Source organism: Chenopodium album, chromosome 7, assembly GCF_948465745.1.
Source record: "Chenopodium album chromosome 7, dcCheAlbu1.1, whole genome shotgun sequence".
NCBI lineage: Eukaryota > Viridiplantae > Streptophyta > Magnoliopsida > Caryophyllales > Amaranthaceae > Chenopodium > Chenopodium album.
In genome coordinates, this window is record NC_137840.1 from 74,138,166 (window position 1) to 74,149,819 (window position 11,654).

Here is an 11,654-nt window from a genome sequence, read left to right on the forward strand (position 1 = left end):
TTAATGCATATCAGAGGTCCACTAAATAGGAATGACAATTCAATTCAAAATTGATTTGGGTCTGACTCTCAACCGAAGGAAAGGAAAAAGTATAAAAATAATCCGTTCGACCTAGATTAAGGGGCTAAACACTTAAAGAAGTTAAGAATGGGGGAAAGAGTAAAGTGTGATCTTCATCCTCAAATTGTTCTAATAGCCATAGGGATTGAATCCCTTAACTATGATGTCTGAAGATTCCTTTCTTACCGTTAAACAACATATTATTGGTATAAATGTATTATAAGCATGAACCGAATTACCTAACATAAGAGATTAAACCTCAGTCTTGTGTCTATAAAATATATTAGTGACTCGATCACTAATATCTAATTATCTATGATATCAAACACAATTATAAGGACGAAAAAAAAAGCCTAAAACATGAATCATAACGAAGTTCAATGTAACAACATAACGTAAAGCAAGTCATTCCTCAACTGCACATTCAATAGGTACATGAACATTTTTGTAACGGCAAACATAGGGCGCATCACACCCTACATAAGGACCAGCCCACCTCGCATCATCGATGTAACTAGCATTCCAGACTGATGAATAGAGGAACATAGGCTTCTCAGGGAAGGCAGAGTCGCTCTGTCTCTCCACCCGTCGCACTAGTTTCCCGTCGATGAGCCACTCGATTACGTTTGGGAACCACTTGATCACGTACTCGTGAAACCCATCTGAACAGTCAAATCCTAACTCATGAATTTCCTCCTTGTTCCCAGTTCCTGCATTTAGTTCATTTATATCAAATTCACTAAAGTTTCTATTTCAACATTAAGCATGAAGTACTAGGGGCAATAAAGTCATTAAATCAAGTCATTTTTTTTCTTTGCTTTTTTAATGTGTATAGTTTAAATCACCAGTAACCGTTGAGCCTATCAACAAACCCACATGTGATTGAAAGTGTTTTTTTTTTTTTTGACATCGACGTGATTGAAAATGTTGTCGCACATTAAAAGAGTACATAAGTGTCAGCTATTATAGCTACGGAGTATTATGTAGTTAGGTTCATGGCCCTCCAATAGGTAACTTAAACTATATTCTTGTAGTTAGGTATTTCTTGTGGATACACCTAACTCATTTAGTATAGACATATACTCCGTAGTTAGTTGAGCGGCTTGAGCCAATGTCTCTATGGTATAGAGGCATCATAAATTCATAATATAATAACGGAATTATAAATTTTGAATTCGTTAATGTTCATAAATACAAATTAATAGATACACGTATATAGAATATTTGTAACAGTCCGTAATTTCTCTTATAACGATCAACATGTATAATTGTAGATTTGTGGATGACTATTTTATTTCTTACGTGCTAAACTTGGAAGTTTGAGACATCCGACTATGTGTTACTATGTTAGGAATTAAAATTAAAATAAACTAGTCCGGTTAAACAATGAAATGAATTAGATAGTCAAAAAATTGGTCTCCTAGACAAAATTCTATATTTTTAATTTGTTTTTCGGACCCAAATTGAATTGACTAGATCTAAAAAAAACAGAGATAAAAAAGAATACCAGAGGTGTGATAATTGGTCTGAACAATGGTTTTATCCTTGCCCAAAAATTCAAAGTCGATCTCATCTTGGCAATTATCACCTTCCAAAGAAGAAAGATAAATATTGAAATTAAGACCACTAGTATTCCCCTTAGGACATTGGATTTCAGCACTAAAGGTCCCATATTGGTAACGACCGGGAGATCGCCAGCGCGAGCCGCCTCGGTCGTCGAAGGTGATCGCGATCTCATTGGTATGCGAGCAATGGTCACAAACTTGTGGGGTGTAATCTATGACGATCCCCTTCATAGGTTGAGTCATATTGTGTTGGGCTATTTCTTGGTCAAGTGATGGGTCTGCCATTTTTGGATTTGGTTATGGTGCTAAGAATATAATCACCGAGTTTAATTAAATGGTTGAAGAAATGAATGGTTAATTTTGATGAAAGAATAAGGAGGTAGCAAATTAGCGATTAATAGAATAAGTACAATATTGATTATAACGTGCATGAAAACATGATTATTGTACATTTGTACCCCTTTGGCACTCTTTGGCGCGGTGTTTGATAACACGGTATAGTATGTACTACGTAAGTCGCTATGTCGGTATTGCCGTATTGGTTGACTATCAATGGTTTCGTTTAAATAAATGATAACACATATGAGTATGTCGGTATTGGTTTAGCGGTTGCATTATTGGTTTAGCAGTTGAATTAGTGTATCAATTGTTAGTGTAAACTTGTTTGATAAAAAAAAATGATGTAGGAATGTATTTATATTTAGGGCATGTTCATATTTATTGAACTGAACAGAACTAAACTAAATTGATTGGAGCTGAACTGAACTGAATAGAGTTGAAATAAATGTTTCTGAAAGAAGCTAAGGAAATTAGGAGTTGAACTGAAGTGATTGAAGTTGAACTGAAATGAACCGAACCGAATTGAAATTAAACTGAAGTGAACTGACCCTTATTAAATAATGTGTTTGAAACTAGGAATGTTGGAATTGATTTAGGCCTTGTTTGGCAAATGGTTGTTGGCGGTTGGCTGTTGGCTGGTTCACTTGGCTTGTTTGACCAGGTGGAATGTTTGGCTGTTTATAATGGCTTTTGAAATTGGCTGTTTACAAAAGTGTTTGGTAAATTAATTGGTGGTTGTTGGCTGTTTATTAGATAATTTGTGGGCCAACAAGCCAAAAGCCAACAAAAAAGCTACTCAAAGCAGCTTTTTCATTTTGGCTTAAAAGCCAGCTTTTTCGCTGACTAAAAAGCCAATTACCAAACACATTTTTTGGCTGTTTGACCACCTTAAAAAGCCAAAAGCTAACCAAAAAGCCATTAAAAAGCCAATTACCAAACATGGCCTTAATTGATTTGACTATCAATTGTTAGTGTAAAATCACTCAATAAAAAATTGATGTATACTCCATTGTCTAAAATAAACAAAGCAAGAGCTGACGAGCATTTCTAGGACGTTAGATAAGAGAATTAAAAGTGGAAACATTAAAGTAAAAATAATATTAATTACATGGATCGATGCGTGATTTTGTCATGCACGGAATTCTATTTTAAGTAATATATTAAGTACGGAGTAGTTAGCTAACGCCCCGGGACGATTGTTAGCAATATCCAATAAACAATAAAGACATTTCAGCAAATAATACGGAGTAGGAAATACTTTGTAATTGTTTTACAATTACACTTCCAAACAAGCAATCCTGCAACCAATTGTTTTGGCCCGGCTAAAGTCTTAGTCCAATTACCAATGAAATGATGAAAAATCATTATCATGGATTAGGCTTAACATAGAGCGTGTTTGGCAATAGCTTTTGAGTAACTTTTAGGTAATCTTTAATGGATTGACCAACTAGTTAACAAAAAATATGAGTGTTTAGTAATGTAGTGATTGAGATAGCTTTTAGTGGTGGAGATAGCTTTTATCAAAAGTTAACAATATTACCCTTTGAGATTAGAGGTAGCTGTTGAAAATTTTATCTATAGTTTTAAGAAAAATATCGATTTTTATATGTAACAGCTAGTCAATCGCTACTTTACTAAACACTAATACCTAAATTATCTATCTTCATATATAGCTAACAACTTGTTGACAACTAACAACTATTATCACAACTAACAAGTAACAATTACCTTCACATCTATATTTTGCCGAACACTTATAATCAACCCTATTTTACTCCTTTGGTTTAATCCAAATCACACTTCATTATTTTACGTATCGATTTCTATTGTTAAATATTATTAAAAAAAATTATGTTATAAAAATGACAATATGATGAATCTAATGATATCTATAAAATAACATTTATTTTTATAATAACAGAAAAAATTAAGTCAAATAAAACATGTGAATAATGCAAAAATTAAAATAATGTTTTTTAAAAAAACGGAGAGAGAATTATTTTAAGCCTTTTTTTTTTTTTGAAACGTAAGCCAATTTTTATTGAAAACAAAAGACCGGTCACATTTTGGAAGTGTAAACGGATGAAATAAGAAGTAAGGACATGTTCTCTTCAGCTTAATTTCAGTTCAGTTCAGCTCCTAATTAATCTCTCATAAATACTCCCTCCGTTTTTAAATACTTGTTTCATTTCTCCATGCGCGGAGTTAGATTTTGGATAAAGTAATATAATATGGAGGTAGTGGGGTAGTTGAGAAAATTAAAAATTGTAAAAAGTAAAAGTAGTGGAAGAATAGGAGAAGAGAGAGTGTTATATTGGGTCCACTAAGTATAAGAAATGAATTAAATATTGTAAAACTTTCCAAAAAGGAAAATGGAGCAAGTATTTAAAAACGGTCAGAAAAGAAAAGTGGAAAACGGAGGGAATATTTATTCTCTATTTAATTCAGTTTAGTTGAGTAAATCAAAACAGACCGCAAGAGTGAATAAAAGTACGGAGTAGTCCCTAATCTAATATATAATTGCAGAGTCACTTTTAATGTGAAGCCTCCAAAACCCCAGTGCTAAACTCTCATGCATTTGAGGTTTTTTTTTTTTTTTTTTTTTTTTTTTTTTTTTTTTTTTTTTAATAAAAAATAACTACCCACCCTTATCCCATACTTTATTTATTTATTTCAATTTTTTTATATATATTTTTATTTTTTTTAAAAAAACAGTAACTACACCTACCACCTTTTTTTTTTTTTTTTTTTCTTTTTTGGTATTAATGTACAGCACGCTTTTTGCGTGACTAGCCTCGCCGAATAACTGCTTGCAAAATATCAAAGTAACTCCTAGAGCATTGATAGAACAACCCTTATGTCACTAACCGAGTAACCCCTATAATACTGAACGAGTATCTTCTATAACTTTGACAAACTAAATCCCATAATAGTTGGCCACATTGCGTGGCCACCGGTAAGAGTAAGACCATGTTCTTTTAAGTAGAGCAAAGAACATCAGATTTCAACAGAGAAGAGAAATGTCAGCAAGCCAGAACGAGTGTTCGCGTATTACTAATACTCAGTGGCATAGCTAAGTAGGCATCAGTAGAGCAAATCAAACCACAAATACACAACAAACAATAACAGCTCAAAAGAATAACGTCTAAGTTAACATCAAAATCAACTTCCTATATTTTAAATATATTATATATTTCTCTAATATAATATATATCCCGTGCATTTTGCACGAGTACACTCTCGTATTAAAGAAATAGACAGAAGCCTTGAACCATCTTCCTCGCAGTAAAACCTAGCGGAGGCAGCGAGCAGAAACTGAGTTTGGTTGCTTGCTGCTCTGAGTTTGTCTGAAACTCCTTCTCATCACCTAAATCTAAGGTTTTTTCTCTCTCCTCTTTCTTCTATCCATGCTTTTAACTTTTAACTCTACTATCGTTTTCTCTAATCAAACCATTCTTACTCACAAATCATATATCTGAATTTGTCGTGCATATTCTTTTTCATTTTTCTGGGTTAAATTTGCTGTGTTTGAGTTTTTATTCTTGATAATTTTGGTTGATTTTCAGTTTGTAATTGGATTTTTTAGGTTAGGGTTTTTATGTCGGTTTCAAATTGTTGGTCAAAATTCAAAAAACCCTCTTAAACCCTAATTTTATTATCGCAGTAAATTAAGAATTTGTTGATCTGATGTATACGAGCTCACTATAAATTTATTAGTTTGGATGATTTCATTGCTCATTAATTTGATCTATTCTCTATTAGAATACAATTTATGGTAGCTAGCTAAATGGTTGCTACCATTATAAATTGGTCTAATTTTATTACGCCGGAGTTTACAGTCGAGTTGAATGTTAGGAGGGGGATTGGGGTTTGGAGCTTTGGACCGATCACATTGTCGTGCTTATGCTTTTACTTTGGTATTTGATATACTATTGCTGTTTAATTATTGAAAGCTTGTTTTGCGATGTAATAATCGATTAATCGACATGAAAGTTGAGCTATTAGAGCTTGTTGATGACTTGATGTGTTGGGGTTTAACAGTACGTTCTCCAAAAATTTGACGTTGGAGCGTTTTATCGTCTTAAGCTATTGATTTAGGCTGAATGATGTACATTTTTAGTTCTTTGTATCCATTCGATGTTCTCTGCATATATCATGGTTTTACAGTTTTAATTGGTGAAATTTAAAACTTGTGAAGTCACTTTCTTAATTTTCGTTCCCCTTCTTATTTTTAAGGGCAATGGATGTTCCTTACTCTTTTTTATTTCTCCTAGTGCTATTTGAAGGTTCCCTAATTTGAAGCTTTGCAAGATGAGGGCCATCTTCTGTGGAAACTTGGAATATGATGCGCGGCAATCTGAGGTTGAGCGGCTTTTTAAAAAATACGGAAGGGTGGAAAGGGTGGATATGAAGTCTGGTCAGTATTATGTTGGCTCTTCTTGTTGATGTTTTGAACGCTTAGTTTTTTTTTGTTGCTATTCATGTTTTAGGACTTGAATTCGTTCTTTGTCCGTAAGCTTTAATTGTTTGTTGTTGTTGATTTTACTACCAACTTCTACTAATGCTGCTATTGTTATTCTTTATTTCTGATCCCTTGATCTCTCTCCCATATGAAATGAGAGAAAATGATTATGGTTATCTTTTTTTTTTTTTCAAAATCATAAATATGGTTCCTTTGTGTTGTATTTTTTTTGTATATATATATTTTTTTTTATTTGGAAATGGACTTTCTTTTTGTATTGACTGTTGAAGTGTATGTATAGGGTGTTCACATTTTGGCCTCTCTATATCTTGTCAATTTTTATGGCAGAGTTTGTATTTGATATATATATATATATATATATATATATATATATATATATATTTTTTTTTAATGCTTATTGCCTTATTGGTATCCAGTAAATGCATTTACTGTGTTTTTTGGGTACATTTACTGTGTTTTTTGGGTACGAATTGGTCTCTTGCCAAGGTATTCCATATGCTGACTAGGATTGGGAAGGTTATTGTCCAGAATAGGGTTGGTTTTGTTTTGTTTTAAAGTATGCTCTCCCCTCAAATTCAGTGGAAATGTCATTGATTCCTACTCTTTGTTGTACTCCCATTTCAATTTGGATGTCATCACTTGGTAAGGAATCAACAGGATTATCACTGGCACCTCTCCCTGTAATTGAGAAGATGATGAGAATTGACGCTGTTGATCCATCATGTTGAAAGGAAACATCATCACTATTCCGAGGCAGAGTAGTATGATTGATGAGTCCATCATACTTATGAATATAACACCAAAGCTTCTGGAAGGGTCAACGCATTCTTGAAAAAATATTTTTTCTTGGATAGATGTGTATATTGTTTCCCTTTCAGACAATCATCTTTTCAAGCTATAGAACCCTGCACTCAATAATTTCTTTGGCGCAGGATTCTTTGGATTATCCATATGTTTCTTGGATGGATTGGATTCTCTGCATTTTCTTTCTGCATTGTGCCCACGCACCATCCTCCTATGTTTTACTTGAAGAACCAATCTGATTCGCTTGGCATGAACATAATTTCTGAGACACTCATTGCCTTTTCATTTATCATGCCTCTTGTCCAGTCTTCAATTCCTGACATGTATCAACAATAAATCATGATGACTTCACATTCAGTAGCAGGTGTTGTTTTTACTTCCTAGTCTTTAATATGGCCACGTCAGGTTTAATGAATCATCAATTAGCTGGTGTAACAACTGTTTGTTTGAAAATTATATGTACAGAACTAATATTTTAAATTTGTAGGATTTGCTTTTGTTTATATGGAAGATGAGAAAGACGCTGATGATGCCATTAGAAGACTTGACCGAGCCGAGTTTGGGAGGAAAGGGCGGCGTCTTCGGGTTGAGTGGACTAAGGTAACTACAGTCAGTTATTCCACATCGTTTTTCAGTTTGTACACCTTTACTATTTAGATCATCTGGTATCTTTACTTTCTGTGCTTTTCCTGTCAACCATTGTACAATCTGAAGTTTGCTTCCTTTGTTTTTTTCTTGTCCAATCCAAAACCAAGTTGGACTTCATATTTTGAGCAGTCTGAATTAGGTTGTATAAAACTTAAGTTGATTTTGAATTGCAGCAAGAACGTGACAGTCGAAGGCCGGGTGGTGGCGGTGCAAGAAAACCTGCAGCTAATGACAAACCTTCTAAAACCCTGTTTGTCATTAACTTTGACCCTATCTATACTAAGTCCAAGGATTTGGAAAGGCACTTTGATCAGCATGGAAAAATTGCCAACATAAGGATAAGGAGGAATTTTGCATTCATTCAGTATGAAACCCTGGAGGATGCCACTAGAGCATTGGAAGCTACAAACATGAGGTTGGGAACAATTAAGTATTTTGATTCTTATGTTTCTTTCCCCTCTATACTAGAAGTATTATTGGATTTCTTTGAAATTTTATATACATTCTTCTTCTAAAATGTGATGTAATTATAAATTTTAGATTTATGTTACGATGGATAAAGGCATCCTTCTTGTTTGTGCTTAATGCCTAAAATTTGGAACATTCATTTATACCTGTCGTGTACCATATGCTAGAAGTCTCACATTCACTGCTTTCTGCTACTGGGACTTACCTGATTTAAGTGCTTGTCAAATTGACTATTTAAGCAACTTATTTCACCTTTAGAATGGCTAAAGAGAGATTGAACTTGTATTATCGTGTTTAGAGTCGTATGGTTATGTCAAAGTCATAGAGATGTGGTTTATCATGAGGTCGTAATGAGTTTTTCTAATCTGAGCTTATTGTTAATAAGATCATTAACTAATTTTTTTATATAATTATTCAATAGTCTGCATTGGATTTGCTGCTTATATCATTCTGTAACTTTTCTGATGGTTGTCTATTTGATTGCTTGCAGCAAGCTTATGGACAGGGTTATAACTGTGGAGTATGCCATTCGAGATGATGATAGAAGTAATGGTCACAGTCCCGATAGAAGGGGCAGGGACTTGTCTCCTGATAGAGGAAGTTACCGTAGAAGATCTCCAAGTCCATATCGCAGGGAGAGGGGTAGTCCAGACTATGGATATCGCAGGGACAGAGGCAGCCCTGACTATGGCAATGGTGGCAGATCTGGAGCTAGAGGCAGTCCTGAATACAGCCGAGATGAGAGCCCTGCTAATGGGAGATACCACAGGTTTGTGTAAATCTGCAGTCTTACTGTTTTGATTTGATAATTTTTCTGTAACTAAAGACTTATTTTGTAACATATATTATTGATTCAGTCGCTCTAGACCTGATGCTCGAGGATCTCCTGTTGGAAGCCCTGCTAATGGAAGATACCACAGGTTTGTGTTAATCTCCAACCTGACTTTCTACATTTCTCTAAATTTTGGGACTTGCATTTTTTTAACCTATACTGTCGATGCAGCCGGTCTAGACCTGAAGCTAGGGGAACTCCTGAATATGCTAAAGATGAAAGCCCTGCTAATGAAAGATACCACAGGTTTGTTTTAATCTCCTACCTTTTTATCTCCATTTCTCATTCTTCAACTCAATTGGAGACTTAAATTTAAGCTTTTTATTCTGTTGTAGCCGCTCTAGACCTGAAACTCAGGGAAGTCCTGATTATGTAAAAGACGAAGGCCCCGCCAATGGAGGAAGATATCACAGGTATGTGCCCGTTCCATCTTTATTACCTCCAGACCTCCAGTTCACCCAGCTGAAGAGATCTTGGCCTAAGGTCCTAGTTTTAAATCCCCAACCCCCTGTTGTTTATTCATATTTGTTGTGAAACAAAGTGACCTTCCATTTCTCTCTTCACCCCAATTGTGAACTCACTTCATTGCACCTTAACTATTAATGCAGTCGGTCACCTCCACCACGAGAGAGGTCACCTCCGCTAAGAGAAAGGTCACCTCCACTAAGAGAAAGGTCACCTCCACCATGCGAAAGGTCAAGATCCTAAGCAAGGAGATGGTATTAAGTCAGTATTTTACCGGGCTGTTTCTTGAGAGAGGTTGAGATGGTAAGCGAGGAGATGGTCTTGTGTTGTTAATTTGGCAGTGCAGTTTCTAGAGAAGAGCTGTAATTTCTTATTTGTGAAAAGGCTTGTATCAACAATTTTAGGATTGAATTTGATTTGTGTTAGTGGCTTATTGTATTTGATATTGCTTCCAAAGAAGGTTCATTTTTGCCCTAGTTGTTTCAAACCCTTCATATGTTCCTGTTTCGCCGGTATATTTAGGCTACATACTCGAGCTTGAATTTAAATCAAAATCATTTGTAAGATTATGGATTATGTTTATTTTTCAGTAGTTTACTGTATGTATGTACGGGTACTTTGTACTTAATAGTAGTAGAATTTTATCCTCAAATACGCGTAGAATACAATATTTATCATTTGTGGTCCTGTGTACAGCAAGCAATGCATAGCAGACAGGAAACAGCGTTACGATCTGGCTATGTAAGTGTTGCACGCGTTTTGGATAAATCAATGCTTACTGTTGTGTTCTCTTCTCAAGTTATCAGTTTTGTGAAAAAGGTAACCAAATTCAAAATCTTCAACCCCCCTCCCAAATGCCAATATTATAATGATTTTTTTTGTTTTTAAATTTGAGTTAACCAATAGTATAAGTAATGAATAATGCAACTTGCATACTTTACAATTATGGAGTATTATTTGAGAGAAATTTTTTTAAAAGTTATACAGCGAAAGTAATATTATTTTGATTTTGAAGATGTTTGTTTTGAAGCTCTTATTAGCGAAAGTCATCAGTGAACATTATATGATCTTTATTCTGGTTAAGAAGTTCCTAAATTATTTGGTACGGAGTACAACTTCGGGTTAAGGTCTACCATTTGAAAGTAGCATAGTACGGAGACATCCCATCAACACAATAGTCTATACTCGTAATTGACAAGTAATTGACAAGATCACAAGACTAATGATATGAGCTTCAAAACATCGATTATTATAACGGTTTGAAATTCAAAATGAACAAGAAAGAAGGGAGTAATTGTCTCATTATTGAATAAGATCTGAAAAACAGGTACCCTTTTCTTGAAACTGATTCATACCCTGTATAATTGGCTTAAGCTACATAATTAGAGCTTGATTAGATTTTAAATCATCACACTTTTCAAAACTGGGTGTGCTCCTCGAAATAAAACAAAGGAGCCTCACGAAATTCAAATACTTTTCTAAATAATAGTAATTTAATTATACTCCGTAGTTAGGAAAGCTATTGTTGTCTTTTGCGTATGACATAGGAGTAAATAATAATGGGGTCATACAAATCCTATAAATAATGAATTGGGAAATATTGTTTCAAAGATAGGAAGATGAGAATGACATTAATTTATGTTATAAATTAGTGAAGCTTCTAGCCACGAATGGTGAAGGGCTAATTGTAATTTCATGGACCACAATTTCATCATATCTTTTTCTTTCATTTTCATTATGCTACATTATTAATGTCTTTTTTTGTGTACATGTATTTTTTGTCCCTTTTTTCAAATTTGAACGTAATTTATTATTGTACGATTTAGGACATAGGGTCGTGGAATCAGGAATGCAATGAATTTCAGGGCTTCCAATATGTTCCTACCATTATTATAAATAAATTTCAAAATTGAATTTTTTTTTTTTTTTTTCATGGATAAGAAATTAGGTACGGAGTAACAATTTTTTAGGATTAATGATGCATCTTGAT

General features: G+C 34.1%; 2 protein-coding genes across 3 annotated transcripts; one reads left to right on the forward strand and one right to left on the reverse strand.

Moving 5' to 3' along the window:
• Positions 1–453: 453 nt before the first annotated feature.
• On the reverse strand, positions 454–1,886 carry LOC145638530 (uncharacterized). The gene is made up of 2 exons (XM_081689509.1): positions 1,568–1,886; positions 454–770 (listed from the first exon to the last, which is right to left on the reverse strand). Exons 1-2 carry the CDS (start codon positions 1,866–1,868, stop codon positions 466–468), a joined length of 606 nt encoding a protein of 201 aa, XP_081545635.1. The 5' UTR covers positions 1,869–1,886; the 3' UTR covers positions 454–465.
• Positions 1,887–5,202: 3,316 nt separating this feature from the next.
• On the forward strand, positions 5,203–10,274 carry LOC145639536 (serine/arginine-rich splicing factor RS40-like). Of its 2 annotated transcripts, none has more exons than XM_081690796.1 (9): positions 5,203–5,342; positions 6,239–6,381; positions 7,739–7,851; positions 8,073–8,314; positions 8,858–9,136; positions 9,225–9,287; positions 9,371–9,445; positions 9,535–9,612; positions 9,808–10,274. In XM_081690796.1, the coding sequence occupies exons 2-9, from the start codon at positions 6,276–6,278 to the stop codon at positions 9,905–9,907; spliced, it is 1,056 nt and encodes a 351-aa protein (XP_081546922.1). In that variant the 5' UTR covers positions 5,203–5,342; positions 6,239–6,275; the 3' UTR covers positions 9,908–10,274. The 2 variants fall into 2 exon arrangements, with proteins under 2 accessions (XP_081546922.1, XP_081546923.1); XM_081690797.1 differs by lacking the exon at positions 5,203–5,342 and adding an exon at positions 7,380–7,615 and having other exon boundaries at positions 6,244–6,381.
• Positions 10,275–11,654: the final 1,380 nt, after the last annotated feature.